Consider the following 16,857-nt stretch of genomic DNA (forward strand, 5'->3'; position numbering starts at 1 on the left):
AATAAATGAAAGTATATATACACATGATTTTACCGTTTATTCATTCATATTTCAAGTTAAAAAGCGAGTTTTGTAATTTTATTTTCACTATATTTTAACTTTGAATAGGTAAAGTACTGATAGCAGATAATAGTAAAATCTAGAATAAGTTTCTATGTATGGGAAACAAAAAGACAGAAAAAAGAAGTAGAGAAAGGTCTACAGTTGGAGGTTCAAAGAAAAAAAATCAATGACTTGAAAAAAAAATATTAAGAAACAGAGCTCATATATTTTGCAGCCAAGGGATGTCTCTATATAAAGCCTTTAATTTCCAAGCATTGGGAGCAAGATACATTACAAGCAGCTAAGCTACTACTATATATATTTCTCCTTGATCCCTTTCGTCCTGGCAAAAATGGAAGTGCAAGCTCGTTTACAGCCAAATACTGACCCAAACATTATTCACTCAGTGTTCTCTCCTCCTGTGTGGGGTTATCATAGCTTCACTTCTTTTTCTATATCGGACTCGGTAAGCAAATCTTTATATTCTGGTGCTTTGTGTCCTCTATTTTTAAGCATCAAACTTAATTGCATGAATTTTCAAGACATTCTCAAATTACTTTCAGGAATATGAATCATGCACTAGCCGGGTGGAAAGGCTCAAAGAAAAGGTCAAAGACATGTTCATGGCTGATGCTAATAATCCGATCAAGAAAATTGAGTTGATCAACTTGTTATGTCGTCTTGGTTTATCATATCATTTTGAGAATGAAATTGAAGAACAGTTAATTGATCTTTTTAATTGTCTTCCTCAACTTTTTGCTGATAATGATTATGATCTCTACACTACTGCTCTTTTTTTTAAAGTCTTGAGACAACACGGATTTAAAATGACTTCTGGTAGGTGTCTCATCAAAGATATAATTGTAGTAATAATAATAATTTTATTTAAAAAATAAAAATATCAAATCTATATGTGTTTTCCCATTAAAATATATATGATGTGAAGAATTATTATGAATTAGATGCGTTCAAGAAATTCAAGGCCAGCAATGGAGAGTTCAAGAAGAGCATCATCAAAGATGTGAGAGGCATTCTTAGCTTGTATGAAGCAAGTTTTATGAGTACGCATGGAGAAGATATTCTCGATGAAGCACTTGAATTTACAAGGTCACACCTGGAGTCGTTGGCTATGCAATCAAGCCCTCATTATGCAGAACTTATAAAGAATGCTCTGATCCTTCCCTTTCACAAAGGCGTACCGAGAGTGGAGGCTAGGCAATACATCTCTTTCTATGAAAAAGATGAGTCTCGAAATGAAACATTACTCGAATTTGCAAAATTAGATTTCAATCGAGTGCAATTATTGCACAGAAAAGAGCTCAAGGAGATAGCAAGGTAAACTTCGGTTTGAGAGAAAGCGAGAGAGGGGCACTATATATGATATATTTGACACATAAATATGTAAAATGTTTTTTACAATTCTACATTAATTTTTTAGTTGGTGGAAAGAGTTGAAACTTGCAGAGAAACTTCCCTATGCAAGAGACAGAATTGTGGAAATCTATTTCTGGGCATGTTCCAATCAGTTCGAGCCTCATCTTGCTCTTTCAAGGATGACGATGGCCAAGTATTTGAAAATGGTATCTCTGGCTGATGACACGTACGATGCATATGCTACAATGGAGGAAGTCAATGCCTTCACAGATGCTTTTGAGAGGTTTGCCATTTCTTTAGATTTTCACGCATTTAAAATGCACACACAAAAAAAAAAGGGCTAACTCAGTTGGCAAGTGAGTTTGCTCCTCGCCTTGTTACCTATGGACCAAATCTTTTACTATCATGTCTGTGAAGAAATAGGATGTCTAACTAGTATATTTTTATTTGAAAAAAAAATAGGTGCACTATTGATGCTACTGATAAATTGCCAGATTACATGAAAGTTTTCTACAAGGAATTATTGAATGTTTTTGAGGAAACAGAAAATATTACGAGCATGGAAGGAAGATCTTATTGTGCCTATTACGGGAAGGAAGAAGTAAGATTTAAATTATTGATATATTCAACTTAATCAATTATTTATTTTGGTTGGTTGATATTATTAATTAGTTAATTAATTAATTAATTTTAATTATGCAAATGAATTCATTAGTTTAAAAACTTGTTGAGATCCTACCGCGTTGAGGCACAATGGTTTAATGATGGCTACGTCCCAGCATTGGATGTTTATTTGCCCAATGGTTGTGAGTCGAGCAGCTACGGCGTAGCTGCAGCGGCAGGCTTTGTTGGAATGGAAAAGATTGCAGGGATCAAGGAATATAAGTGGCTTCAAAGTAACCCAAAAATTCTCAAAGCTGTCAAGGTAATTGGGCGTCTTTTGAACGACATAGCATCCCACCAGGTATTCATATATATACACAAATGCTTATATACATTCCAATTTCATTCTATTTACACCATAAAATCAATCATTGCATGAAAATATATATAGGATGAGCAAAAGAGAGGAGACGCTGCTTCAGCGGTAGAGTGCTACATGAAAGAACATGATGTTACAGAGAAGGCGGCTGTGGAAGAGATTCTTAAAATTTGTAGAAATGCATGGAAGGACATCAACGAGGAATGCATGAGGCCAACTGCTCTACCCAGGCCTATTCTCCAATTCTTTGTTAACCTTGCTCGAGTATCAGAGGTTGTTTACAGGTTCGACGATTCCTACACCAACCCATCAAGTCTCAAAGATAAAATTACAGCATTGTTTATGGAGCCACTTCCTTTGCAAGACCAAGTTAATATACAATAAATACATTGAGCTGAGCTTCCTATATATGTCCCTTCCTCTGCTTGGCTTGGTTAATTGTCTGTGTGTCGGAAAGGAAAGAATAAATTATAAAGTGATGTTTGCTTTGCTATCAGTTGCTGTAAAATTTAATAAAATGGTCGAGAGGCCTGGTGCTATTATAAATCAATCACAACTGAATCATAATTTTATTCAATGCAATCCTCCACATATACATTCTAATTATTAATTATGATAAAAATTTATCATAATCAATAATTATAATAAAATATTCTAAAATTTTTCGAATAGTGCATGTTACTCTCATCTCGCCTGGCCTTCGAGGCCCGTCTTCAAAAATCGCCTAATAGAAACATTTTAATAATGCGCGTTTCATAAATGCTATCCAGACAAGCCTGAAATCCCGAAACGTTTCGAAGGTAAAACGCAATCCCAAGGCTATCACTTAGCACTGAGCAGCAATAAGATGCTGTTGATATCGTCAATCAGCATCATAAACAGGCAGAAATTTCATTGCCCTTTGGCTTCATTCTCTTGGAGAATCTGACACTCCAAATTGCCTCATATCTATTTTCTATGGTATTTGAGTAAATGGCATCATCCGTTTTCTCCAGGACTCTATTGGGTCACCGCTTGATTCACTCCTCGCTCTCCTTCTCACACAAAACCCAATTTTTTACTCTCTTTAATGTGAGTGCCACAGTACTTCAATTTTTTGTCAAATCCTTATCTGTGTTTGTCTCCAGTTTTTGATTCGATATATGGATTTTCTACCCTTTTTCTGTTTTCAGCTTCAACATGTTACTTTGGATTTTCTACTTGTTTTGAATGGTTGTGCTTTGTGGGAATTGATTCTGATTATTTCGCCCTCAAGTATCGTTTATGTTGTTTGATGAAGTTACATCGAGAGATTGTGTTGGTAAAATTTGTGGCTTTTTGCTACCATCAACCTTTAGTTACTTGTGTTGAATTTATAGGTTCTGTAAGTTGATTGCTTTAGACTGTATGCAATTTCAATTTTCTTTTTAAATCAAATTTGATTAGTGATATTTCATTTACTTATGCTTGTTGATATATGTGTGGGCTTCAGTAGTGGTGGTGGGTTATTGCCCGCTTCCTTGTTTCCAAACTACTGGAGTGTGGGGGTTAGCTGAATATGATCTGCCCTCTCTGATGTTCAAAGGATTCTGCCTTAACAACTATTGTTGTTTGTTTAAGTTTTAAAAGATTTTTTTTCACACTTTTTACTGCACTCTTAATCGATAAAATATCTGTTGTTTTGAAAAGCTTCAACATTTTAGCAGCATTGATTATCTATTTTTTACTCTATAACATGCTGGGTAAAAGTAATTAGCTCGATAATTATAGCACTCATCTTTGTAGCAATACTAGTCATTTCAAGTTTCCTCCTGATCTTTAGTGTATATTTTATGTTTCTCTCAGAAGAGACCATTTCACATGCGAGCTGGTCCTTCCCATACATCATATAAGACGTCTGATTGTGTTCCTCGAGTCATTGCTTCCTCTATGGTTGGTTCAAAAGCTAATTTTTCTACACGATCTTTATCTACCAATGAACCTGTTGTATCGGTTGATTGGCTCCATGCAAATCTCAGGGAGCCTGATATGAAGGTATGTTCTATTGCTAGTATTTGCTATGTTCGTTTTGTTACTCCATTTTTCTCCCATTTGTTTGTTTAGGATGGGTGACTTCTTTTATGATACATTGGTTATGCAAGCTATTATTCTTAGGATTATGGGACTTATTAGGCTCATATTAGTTAAAAAAATTATTTTTGAAATTGCAAAACGACAGTCTGTGGAAGAAAAATCCACTAGCTTTTGTTAATATAGCCTTTTTTTTTTAATAAGTGTGTGGCTATCTGCATAAAGATTTTGCTATAAAGTATAAGTCAGTTGTATCTGTTGCCCATCTATTATCTCCTTTTTGGTTTTCTACCTCATTCCCTCTCCTGTTTATTAAGAAAAGAGAATAAAAGACATTTTTAATGGGCACCAATGGTGTCCTACCCTACACAACAAGGAAATTACATTATGTATTTCAAGCCCTATAAGGATTTAGGAACATTTAGCTAGTGCGTTTACTTAGTAATTGTAGGAGTGAGTGACTGCATGGATGAATTCTGGTTTTCCTTTTCTGTTCATCACATTCAGCTCTCCATTCCTGCAAATGTTTGCTGAATGAACCACAACACTGCCAGCTATATTCCCTTTAAGTTCCCAAGCCTGACTCATAAAATTCAAAAATGCACATATTGAATTCTGTGATTATACTTATAGTGCTGAAATCTAAAGGCCATGCATTGGGGTGACTGGGACTCCACTTATCATCGAATTCACTATTTTGGATCTTTTGGCCAAATGGTGATATGATATCTACTTTTGAATAAATTCGATTTCTGGTTACTTGCATAGTTTATTGATCTATAGTATGTTTCATCTAATTGAACATTTTATTAAAGTCTAATTTAGTTAAATGAACTTTTGTTGCTCCTTTTTTACATCCTGTTCTAATTTGTCTCTGTCTGCCTGATTATTATATTCAGGTGTTGGATGCATCCTGGTACATGCCAGATGAACAGAGGAATCCAATTCAAGAGTATCAGGTATTGACTACAGCTTTATTTTGAGTTGACTTTGATTTTATTGGTTTGAAACAATCAAAACAGTCTTGAATAATTATTTTATTCAAATTTGAGTAATTTTTCATTGAAAAGACTTTGTTTCTGTTCCTGAAATTCCTTCTATTTGTAGGTTATTCGTATTTTACTTTCAAATCCACTTCAAAGTTCGTCTCTGATTTTTTCTGGTCATCTAATGGCTTCTTTTTCTAACAGGTTGCTCACATTCCTGGTGCTCTTTTCTTTGATGTAGATGGGATATCAGATCGAACAACAAATGTAAGATAAGATCTACTCTCTGTGTCACTTGTTATGAACATATGAATATTGCATTTGCTTCTCTGTGGAAGTGGTTATATGAAATAATTTTGTGTAATGCTTCTTTGTTATATGCACTTGTCATCTCTTATTCTTTCCCTCTGCCTTGGTTTCCAGTAAAATCCCTAGTATTGGCATTATTAGCATGATTCTTCACTAATTAATTTTGAGATGAATGCAACATGACTTTTTTTTGTTGCTAGTGTTTTGAATATGCTTCAAACAGAACGCTTATAGTCATCTGCTTTATGGAGCAACAGTGAAAACTTCTTGCTAGGTCCATCTATATTGTTATGCTATGTACATTATTGGCTCTTTGCATTTTGTTTCTCTGATTATGTGAGAATTGTGAAATTTTATCAGTTGCCACATATGTTGCCTTCTGAGGAAGCTTTTGCAGCTGCTGTTTCTGCTCTTGGAATTGAGAATAAGGATGGATTGGTTGTTTATGATGGCAAGGGAATCTTTAGTGCAGCTCGTGTCTGGTGGTGAGTTGTGGAATTGAAAATATGTCAAACTTTTACAGAATCCATGCATAATGTGAAGGTTATGCAACTAGTCTAATTTTTTTCCCTTTTTCTTTTTTAATAAAATGAAAAGGATGTTTCGAGTATTTGGGCATGACAAAGTTTGGGTGTTAGATGGAGGCCTGCCAAGATGGCGTGCATCAGGTTATGATGTTGAATCTAGTGCTTCTGGTGATGCCATCTTGAAAGCTAGTGCTGCCAGTGAGGCAATAGAGAAAGTATATCAAGGCCAGGCAGTAAGTTCTCAGATTATATTTTATATGTTAAAAATCAGATGTCATTCTTTTATAAATTATGTCTTATTGGCCTGTGGAGGGGTAAAACATTCTGTTATTCAATAGGGTAAACTACAAAGCCTAGGGTTTACTGTCACATATGCTTTTAATCAAATGTTGATTGTGGTTTGGTGGTTAAAGTGCTTGATCACACCATTGATCTACAATTCATCCCATAATAATCATTTTAAATCCTTTCAAAAGGTATGAGGACAAGCCAAATGGCTGGACAGAAAGAAATGAAACACGTGGATTGCTAGACAGCAACTTCTTTTGAGTTTTCTTTGCTCAATCAATTCAACAGTTTACATATGTCATATTTTTATGTGAACAACTGTTTAATTGCAATCCAAAGAAGCTAGTTCTTGAGTCTGTCTGTGTGTGCATGAAAGTGAACAAAAGAAAGTTTATTTATTTATTTATTTATTATTTTTTTTTAAATTTCCATAGTTTGCAGAGGATCAAATTAGTGTAGCCTCAACCTTCTTGCTGGGCAATTGGGCTGTGGGTTGAGGAGCACTAGAGTGGTTATTTATGTGCAAGACTTTGCATACATGAACTCGTGATGTTATTGTTACCATGACATGAGACTTTGCCACTTTTTTTTTTGGAATAAAATATATTTTCTTTTCAGATTTAACTCTCATGTGTATCTCTACTGCAGATTGGACCAATCACATTTCAGACAAAGTTTCAGCCACACCTTATTTGGACTCTTGAGCAGGTTTAGTTCCATAATCATTGTTGTAATAGCATGTTTCTAATTTCTGTCTGATTATATGTGGACTACATGTTTACTCTGGATATTTTCCAGGTTAAGAAAAACATTGAGGAAAAGTCTCACCAACACATAGATGCCCGCTCAAAGGCCAGGTATTCTTTATAATAACATGCTTGTTCGTTCTAATATTTGCTTCCCATGGTGACAGTGGTTGCATCATCTTAATACTACAAGTTTTCAGTCATTTTAAAACTAAAAGCCTGCTTGTCTTGTGCTACAGACATGGTAATTTGTTTGAAATTATATAGAAAGAGTAAAGATTATTGTGGTCATTATAGATTTAGAGACTGTAGGATGGGCTTCCAAGGGAAGTATTGTTGTAAGTGTTGAAATGGTAAGCAATAACTATTAAATATATTAGTCTAACTGAGGGCATTTATGAAGGAGCAGCATAGGCTATCATTACTGGGGATTAGACTTCCCGATTATAATTTGTGTCTTTACTGTCTCACTATGCTCATGGACATATTTACCATTCATGCTGAAGATGATGTTCCTTGGCTATTGGTACATTATGTTTGAGGTATAAATTATAGAGGAAGAGAATAGGAAGCAATTTGATGGAGATTTACTCTTCTTGCAGATTTGATGGAACTGCACCAGAGCCTCGAAAGGGAATAAGAAGCGGTCATGTACCTGGCAGCAAGTGCATTCCTTTTCCCCATGTAAAATAACAACTTTTATGCTATGTTGATTATGAATTTTGGGGGATGAGTATGGCTTTTTTTTTTTTTTGAGGTTATTATGTACCAATAAGTTTCTTTTTTTTTTTTTACTTTCCTTCATCACTATGATTGTTGTTTCCTTGCAGATGTTAGATGCTTCACAGACCCTCTTATCAGCTGATGAACTTAAGAAACGATTTGATCAAGGGGGTGAAGACCTTTTCTTCCCTTCCATTTCCTTCAATTTTTTACATTATTTCTTTTCCATTTTTCAACATTTTATTTTTGCACCAGTTCTGTTACAACTTATTGAATTTTCTAGCCCATTTATAGCATTTAAATGGACTGTATCATTTCAGAATGGCATGTGGATTTATTATGTTAAGATTTTGAGGGAAGATGTAATCGCATAATTGTTAAGTGTTACACAGAAATGCTTTTTTAAAACCATTGATTTACATGAAGTAAATAATGGTGGAGGAGAAAATTATTAGTTAACATTTTTAGCTCTGATATCTAGTTCCTTGATATTCATGACTGTTTCCTAACCCCGACTGGGTTAATTCTAGTTTGGGTTAGCTTGAAAACAGGAAAATCCCAAATTTTGAAAAATGGAATTTGAATCATTTGAACACATAACCGCACATGTGGCCACACCACTGAACAACTCCTTAATTTTGTTACTTTGCATCTGCTTTTATTTATATAGCAAAAATACAAAGTTTAACAAACTTAGTTAATTTTGTATGCTTTATATCCAATATTTAATAAATATATGTTTGTTACAACCCAGAGTTCAACATTTCAGATCAGCTGAAACTATGATCCTTAATTTCTGTCTTATTTGGTTTGATGACTGAGCTGGTATTGCAAACATTAAATTTTAGTAACTAGTTTCCACTAAATTGTATAGTAGTGGGTTAATGTTGGGCTTTTGTTATTTGCTGATAGTTTAGTGACCTAACAATATGTCTTTCTACAGGCATCTCTCTGGAAAGCGCTGTTGTTACTTCATGTGGGACTGGTGTAACTGCTTGCATACTTGCTTTGGTATTTAAACTGTTCTATGTACTACTGATGCATCTCTCAGCTTTAGAATGTAATTTGACTCTGATTCTAGTGCCATGAATGATTGCATGCATATGTACTCACATACATTTCAACAAAAAATGCATGGAAGATTGGCATGAATGGTAATATCTTTTGCTAGTCATGCTGGATGTATGTGCATGCACATCTACTCGTGCACACTTGAGCAAAAAAATACATAGGAAATTGGCAACGGATGGTAATATCTTTTACAACTGGATGTATGTGTGCAATTGTCGTTTCCAAACTTCATGCATTGTTCCCTCAATTAAGTGAATCTTGTTCTGTTCTAGTGCAAAAATTTATTGTGTGGAAATAACCTTCATGCTTGTGTCTTCAGGGTCTGCATCGACTTGGGAAGCAAGATGTTGCAGTCTATGATGGATCATGGACTGAATGGGGTGCTCATCCTGATACACCTGTTAACACTTCATAAATCTGGAAGCTTGGCCGCAATGTACGCGGCATGAGGTCTGCCTCATGCAATTCTCTGATTGTGACAAAAGAGTTTGTACGTAAAACAGTTGAATGACTTTGTACGTAAAACAGTTGAATGACTAAGTGCCATTTTTTAAACAACATTTTTGAGTTGCGCTTCCTGTCCAATGTGAAAATTTCATCATGGTAACGCCCTGTATCAAAAACCGTCAGACATCAAATTACAAATCGTTAAAATGGGTGTCTGATGGAGGAAGATGAAATTAAAGAATGTTTTAGGGAGGAATTGCAGCATGGATTCTTGAGTGTCATACCAGTAACATCCATGTCATATTACAGGTGGGCAAATTTACTTTTCCTTTGCTTTATTGATCTGCTGAGCAGTTTCATGGATGAATGATTTTAAGGGAAATTTTTGTATTTTTGGAGTTTGTATGAGATAGAATCGTGCTTTCGACCTAAATGGAATATCTCATATTAATCGGTCGAATGGCAATTAAAACTCATTGAGGTTGAAGCCTAGTGACTAGTAACAGGAGGAATGGTAATAGCCATCCTCCCCGGGAAGTTGTAGAATTTTTCAGTTGTGAGAAACTTGTGCATAGGCAGATTTTATTGAAACTAAAACAGAAATGGGGAGCACTTCTCGGGAAGGAAACTAGACGTCAGTTGATTTTCCAAGTGAAAACAAAAGGTTAATTAATTCCAAGGTAACATTTGGACATTAGGAAATGCCAAAATATAATTTTTCTAGTAGAGCGATTGACAGATTGAGGTCAGAGATAGAAGTTCTGTATGATTTTTCAAAATTCTAACAAGCTCTCTGGGGAGCAAGCACTTATCCTCCAAGTGTAGTTTCTCTTGAATTGCGGCTGATGATGCAAGGATGTGCGATTCTCGTGTCTGTTGCTTCTTTCGTCCCTGTCCAAAAAGTAAAATAAAAAAAATCACATTAAACCAGGGGCGCATTGACGGCGCGTGTCCCATGAACAAGTTCATAACTGAATTAACCCAAGCGCGAATGGAAATAGAATGTCCATTGAAATAGTTTAGAATTTAGATCAAGAATTCAAGAATCCCAACTTAGGCCTGCAAGTACTTGACATAATTATAGGCAGATTGAAGCATCTCAGCTGTGGTTCATCTTATTCCCACCAGGATTCAGCCTCCCCAACGTTTGAGTCTTTCGGTGATCTTCCATCTCGTTTCCCTAGCAGCAATGCTTTGCGCTGACGTGCACCTCTCTATATTTTTCTTCTTACTTTCAAGTATTCCATTGCTATCGGAACAAGCATTTAAAACTAGAGCCATGTAGGAAGTTGGTGGTGCAAAGTCTGATAAGTAGTAGCAGCTATGAAGTTCATTGAATTTTCGACGTTTTTGGCGCGGGTTTGTATTGAAATCTTCAGGTGCATGGGAACGTGTTAGGGGAGAGGGAGACGAGAGTCGAATGGATGAGAAGGCAAGCATGGAAGGAGATGAGTGTATTTTCTGGGTAAAGGAAGTAATCAAGGTCATAGAGTGGATCCAATTAGCAAGTTGAAATTGTGAGTTGTATCAACCCTGATTTTTAAATTAATTATTTTATAGGTAGATATTAATATTTTATTTCAATTTTTTAAAAATATAAAAATTTGATGATTTTTAAAAATTTATTTAAAGACTACGTAGCAAAACTAAAAATATATTTAGACTCTACGAATTTTTTTAAGTTTTTTGTAATTTTTTTAGAATTTTTGAACCTCGTTTTCGGTTCCAAGATAGAGTAAAAATTCAATTTCTCGTATCTCGAATCGAACCAGTCGAATCGAACCGGACCGATAGAATAGAACTAGCCCTTTATTCTTCTTTTCTTTTTCCTTTCGCGCGTCCCGATGCTCTCTCTCTCTCTCCCTCATTTTCTCTCTCCTCCCTCTCCCTCGGCGCCGACCACTGCTCCCCCACCCCTCCCCGCGCAGTCGCCGACCTCCCCCCGCAGTCGCCGACCTCCCCCAGCCGTCCCCCGCCACCGAAAAATCGTGCCAAAACACATCTACACCTCGAAAGCTTTTCATAGACACTAAGAACACAAAAATTCATTGAGCAGTTTATCAAATTTTTGCTCGAAAAATTTTAGCCCATTTTGACTTTCGGGCTAGATTTCTCGAAAACCGTAAACACCACCAAAAATTCGAAAGTACCGGAGTACTCCAATCATCGAGAGTTTCGCGGAAATACCCATTTCAAATTTTTCTGACACCATTTTTTGGTGGGTTCCGCAAGACTTCACAGTATTTTTCCTGAGTATTAAATGAGTTTAAAAAATTTCGTAAAAATTATATACTAACCCCCGTGTTGTGAGCTTCACGTAGGTACATTAATTTGGGGAAATTCAACAGTTGCTCAGGTCTGTAATTTTAGGCTGGACAGACAGACTACTGGGAAAGCTTCATAACTGGGTTTAGAGTATAGACTACCCCACTGTTTTCAAACGTCCCGGACGTGTCTCCAGGGTCAGAATTGGCATAGGTAAACCCGAATCCTCATTTTTCTTAATTATCTAGTACCTGATTTCGATTAAAAATTTATAAAATATTCGTGGTAAGTTAGAAAAATATAATTCCTTTTGCATTAGCTTAATAATATTGCTAAGGACCACGGAGCAAAGTTTTAGAATTTTTAAAGCTCCATTGGATAGTTTTTCAAAAAGGGGTAATTGTAGGGATTAAATTATAATTTTTCAAATTGTGATTGTTGACTGTTGGATGGACCAGGAGGGGCCATGTGATGTGATTGAGTTGTGGATGTGTGACTTGTGGATATAAAAGTTCATTTTGAACCCTTTTGCAGGTTGGATAGGTCCTAGGTATAGAGGAAACTCTACCGGATTTTTAGCACAACTTAGGGTGTCTTTGGTCTTTTTCAAACTTGTATTGAGTCAAATATATTAAATAATTATAATAAAATTTATCAGGTGAGCAAGGATAGTCTTCCTCCTCCGCCCAGCCCCACAGTGACCTCGGTTTATGTCTATGAGTAAAATATTAATTTTAATTATAATTTCAATATTATTATATGTTCAAGTATGCCCATGCATCACTTATAAATATGTATCTATGTAATTAAACACTAGACACGTTTTATAATGCATTCTTAATTGATGAAGTGCCATGGTTGTTGTTTATGGTAATTTGGAGCAGTGTGTATGCGTGTGGTGTGTGGTATTAGATATGTATAGGACGGGTAGACGCGGCTTGAGATACACTCGCTGGGATCTGGTCCTTTATGGATAAGTCGGGGTAGGTACGGCTTGAGAGACACTCGCTGGCCCCCGCATTTAGTTTATTAAGCGAAAGTCTGGCTTGAGAGACACTCGCTGGCAGAGGTTGGATTAAGAGAACTGTATAGGGAATTAGCTCCCATATATGTACTGTTTGAATATTATTGGTGTGTGTGAGTGCTCCAAATTACCTTTTTACTATTATAATGTGATTTGTATGAAAATTATGATGATGTTGCATTCCACTCCTTAGGATGCATTAACTTTAGATAGCTATAGAAATTGTGGTTAAAATTGATATTTTACTCTTTGAGTCGAACGCTCACTCCTGTTCATCTTATTTTTCCAGGCTACAGGAGGATTACTTATTGTGACTAACATGCTCTTTTTCTTCGTAGGTCAATTAGTAATATCTAATGCATTTTGTACAATTTAGTCAAATTATAGACTTCGTATGTGTTAAGAGTAGTTTAATCAATTTGGGACTGTAATATAATATTTTGTTGAATTTGTAAGAACATTAAATGCATGCATGACTGGATTGGATGAGGGAGCTGAGCTTCCATTGGATTTTATGAGGGAGTTGAGCTTCCATTGGATTTTATGATATTATGAGTATATGGAGGGTGAGCTGAGCTCCTCAAATTATTATATATTGTGTTTACAGGTCAGGCCAATTAAAAACTCCTCGTTGTATGGTCTATTTTATGGCCGGACTCTGTCCGGTTGAATTCTTGAAATTGGGTCCAAATGGGCCTTAGGATTGGGTTGAGAAATAGTTAGGCTTACTACGGGCCTTGGGGGCTTTAGGCTGGCCTAGGTCCTAGTGTCAGTCCGGCCCATAGGTTGGGTCGTGACAAATGTGGTACCAGAGCTTAGGCTCCAGATTCATAGGGAGTATATGTCAAAAGTTTTGGGAAGGATCTAATAGAAGTCACATGCAGAGAATAGGGTCCCCATTCGTCCTTGCATTGTCATCTTTGCTTCTAGTTTCTGCTTTATATAATTGTGTGTAAATATGAGTCTATAGAGCTGTGTAATATGCTGTTTTGAATTTTTATGGGCTAATGTTGTTGAATTTCAGGAAAATGCGTAGAAGTAGAAGAGCTACCACTACACTAGAATGAGATGTGCCAAATGAGGTGTCGGCATAGGATGAGATGCCTGCCCCGAGGAGGCAGGGCAGGAGACCTAGAGTCGCTTAAGTAGAAGAGTAGCCGCCACCAGTTCAGGAACAGTCTTTTGTGGCCCAGGGTCTCATGGACTGGGCAGCTACTCTAGCCAGATTGCAGAGAACCATCGATATGATGGCACAATATATGGTCCACCCTCCACAACAGTAGCAGCCCACCATACCAAGAGGGGAACCTTACAAACAAATAATTAATTTCAAAAAGTTGGTGCCTTGTACTTATGATATGTCAGATGATGCCTATCGGTTTTTGGACTTCTGCAAACAGGCAGGGATGGAGTTACAGTTGACTGATAGGAGACTTATAGAGTGTGTGCAGCATGTATTGGGGCCAGTGCCAAGGCAGTGGATGACAGACTACGTACTATCTCGTATTGAGGGATTATCTTAGACCCAGTTTGTGGAACTGTTCATCAACAGGTTTGTGCCAGCAAGCTTCAGAGATCAAAAGCAGTGGGCCTTGGAGGCTTTAAGGCAGAATGAAAGATCTGTAGATGAATATGCTATAGAATTTTTAGAACTGAGTAGATATGCCCCCACAGCAGTGGCTACAGAAAGTATGAAGATAAAGAGGTTCCTAAAGGGGCTGGACAGGAGGTATGCAAACCTAGCCATGATGTCTGATCAGTCTTTTGATGTGGTAATTGATCGAGCTTGACAGATTAAAATTAGCTATACAAGAGATGACAGTGAAAGGGCAAAGAAGAATAAAGCAGAGGGTTCTACAAGTGTTTCCTACATGGGTACCACGGATAGTGGAGGCCAAAGTCACTACAGAGGAAGGAGTAGAAACAACAAGAAGGGTGATTTTAAACACAGATCTCGAGAATTCAGACCAGGGTACGGATCTAGTAGTGGTCACAATTCGGGTTACAGCAGTTCTGAGTTTCGTTTGGGATCCTCCTTGGCACCTTGTACGCAGTGTGGAAGTGAACATTCAGGACCTTGTATGATAGGTTCAAGAGTATGTTTCTAGTGTGGCCAGCAAGGTTACTTTGCTAGAGAATGTCCCGTGTTCAGAGAGCCACAGATGGAGTCACAAGGTTCTGTTGCAAATGTTCCTCGTCAATTATATCCTGGTACTTTCAGCATGGCAAGAAGTCAGTTCAGTGGCCAACAGGGCCTAGGATAAGGAGGACTTGGATATGGAGGCAGGTCAGGAGGTAGAAGTCAATTTCAGGGTTCTGCAATACAAGGTAGGGGTCAAGCTCGGGTTTTCACCTTGACCCACCAGGATGCTCAGGCTTCCAATGCAGTTGTGGCAAGTATTCTTCTAGTCTGTTCCTATGAGGCTCGTGTTTGATAGATCTAGGTGCTGCATACTCATTTGTCTCCCCTGTTTTTACCATGAGATTGGGTAGGAACCCTGCAACTTTAGAATGCCCCTTATCTGTAGCTACCCCTCTTAGTGACAACATAGATGTGGATATGGTTTTTTTGGGTAGCCCAGTGGAAGTGGATGGAAGGGTCCTCCCAGCAGACTTGGTTCCTCTACCAGTAATGGATTTCGATGCAATTTTGGGAATGGATTGGCTGACAACTCATTATGCCACTTTAGACTGCAGGAACAAAATGATGTACTTTCATATACCTGGTGTGAAAGAGTTTAGCTTTGATGGTGACAAGAGCGTGGCTCCATATAACTTGGTTTTAGTAATTAGTGCTAGAAAAATGTTGAGGCATGGGTGTCAAGGGTATTTGGCATTGGTGAGAGATACATCTATAGTAGGTATTAACATTGAGAATGTTCCTGTTGTCAGAGAATTTATGGATGTCTTGCTTGAGGAGCTTCCAGGGTTACCACCAGGAAGGGAAATAGAGTTCTACATTGACGTTTTGCCGGGTACAAATCCCATATCAATGCCACCTTACAGGATGGCCCCAACAGAATTAAAGGAACTGAAGGAGCAACTATAAGAGCTTCTGGATAAGGGTTTTATCTGTCCAAGTACCTCCCCCTAGGGCGCTCCTGTTTTATTTGTGAGAAAGAAAGATGGGTCCTTGAGATTGTGTATTGATTATAGATAGCTGAATAAGGTGACTGTGAAGAACAAGTATACACTTCCTCGGATCGATGATCTGTTTGATCAACTCCAAAGAACAAGATATGATCATTATGAGTTCCTGGTGATATCTTTTGGACTCACTAATGCACCAACGGCCTTCATGGACTTGATGAAAATGGTGTCTAGGCCATTCCTGGACCGTTTTGTCATCATATTCATAGATGACATTTTGGTATACTCTCGGATCGAGGAAGAACATGTGTGGCATTTGAGGATGGTGTTGCAGACTTTGAGAGAGCACCAATTATATGCCAAATTTTCAAAATGTGAATTTTAGCTAGAAAGCGTCTCATTCTTGAGATACGTGGTTTCTAGTGAAGGCATTCAAGTGGATCCTAAGAAAATTAAGGCTATAACTGATTGGCTTAGGCCTACAACAGTCACTGAGGTGCAAAGTTTTCTGAGCCTAGCTGGCTATTATAGGCGTTTTGTGTAGAATTTCTCCAGGATAGTAGCTCCCCTAACTAAGTTAACTCGAAAGAATGTTCCATTCATTTGGATAGATGATTGTGAGGAGAGCTTCCAGAAGCTTAAGGAATGTCTAACTACAACCCCTATGTTGACATTACCGATGAGTGGTGAAGGATATACCATGTACTGTTATACCTTCAGAGTTAGTTTGAGATGTGTTTTGATGCAGCATAGAAATGTAGTGGCTTATACTTCAAAGCTACTAAAGAGGCATGAGCAGAACTACCCTACCCATGATTTGGAAATAGCGGCTGTAGTCTTTGCACTAAAGATCTAGAGACACTACCTATATGGTGAAGTGTGCGAGATGTACACTGACCATAAAAGTTTGAAGTACATCTTCCAACAGAGGGAT

At 37.2% G+C, this 16,857-nt stretch overlaps 2 protein-coding genes across 3 annotated transcripts; both read left to right on the top strand.

The window, feature by feature from the left end:
* Window positions 1-311: 311 nt before the first annotated feature.
* LOC110643161 (probable terpene synthase 6) lies at window positions 312-2,948 on the top strand. The gene is made up of 7 exons (XM_021795425.2): window positions 312-508; window positions 606-879; window positions 1,005-1,377; window positions 1,481-1,699; window positions 1,879-2,017; window positions 2,132-2,380; window positions 2,471-2,948. The coding sequence occupies exons 1-7, from the start codon at window positions 395-397 to the stop codon at window positions 2,780-2,782; spliced, it is 1,680 nt and encodes a 559-aa protein (XP_021651117.2). The 5' UTR covers window positions 312-394; the 3' UTR covers window positions 2,783-2,948.
* A 233-nt stretch (window positions 2,949-3,181) lies between these two features.
* LOC110643158 (thiosulfate/3-mercaptopyruvate sulfurtransferase 1, mitochondrial) lies at window positions 3,182-9,655 on the top strand. Of its 2 annotated transcripts, none has more exons than XM_021795423.2 (12): window positions 3,182-3,469; window positions 4,226-4,411; window positions 5,347-5,406; window positions 5,638-5,700; window positions 6,103-6,227; window positions 6,340-6,502; window positions 7,206-7,265; window positions 7,356-7,414; window positions 7,906-7,987; window positions 8,134-8,197; window positions 8,970-9,037; window positions 9,417-9,655. In XM_021795423.2, exons 1-12 carry the CDS (start codon window positions 3,371-3,373, stop codon window positions 9,510-9,512), a joined length of 1,125 nt encoding a protein of 374 aa, XP_021651115.1. In that variant the 5' UTR covers window positions 3,182-3,370; the 3' UTR covers window positions 9,513-9,655. The 2 variants fall into 2 exon arrangements, with proteins under 2 accessions (XP_021651115.1, XP_021651114.1); XM_021795422.2 differs by having other exon boundaries at window positions 3,184-3,469; window positions 4,223-4,411.
* The last annotated feature ends 7,202 nt before the right edge of the window (window positions 9,656-16,857 follow it).

The sequence above is a fragment of the Hevea brasiliensis genome, chromosome 13 (genome assembly GCF_030052815.1).
Source record: "Hevea brasiliensis isolate MT/VB/25A 57/8 chromosome 13, ASM3005281v1, whole genome shotgun sequence".
Taxonomy (NCBI): domain Eukaryota; kingdom Viridiplantae; phylum Streptophyta; class Magnoliopsida; order Malpighiales; family Euphorbiaceae; genus Hevea; species Hevea brasiliensis.

Coding starts and splice junctions, on each gene's coding strand:
- LOC110643161 (XM_021795425.2), top strand. CDS start 395: ATGGAAGTGCAAGCTCGTTTACAGCCAAATACTGACCCAAACATTATT. Junction 509..605: donor CTTTTTCTATATCGGACTCG/GTAAGCAAATCT, acceptor AATTACTTTCAG/GAATATGAATCATGCACTAG. Junction 2,018..2,131: donor CCTATTACGGGAAGGAAGAA/GTAAGATTTAAA, acceptor TGAATTCATTAG/TTTAAAAACTTGTTGAGATC.
- LOC110643158 (XM_021795422.2), top strand. CDS start 3,371: ATGGCATCATCCGTTTTCTCCAGGACTCTATTGGGTCACCGCTTGATT. Junction 6,228..6,339: donor AGTGCAGCTCGTGTCTGGTG/GTGAGTTGTGGA, acceptor TAAAATGAAAAG/GATGTTTCGAGTATTTGGGC. Junction 7,415..7,905: donor GATGCCCGCTCAAAGGCCAG/GTATTCTTTATA, acceptor CTCTTCTTGCAG/ATTTGATGGAACTGCACCAG.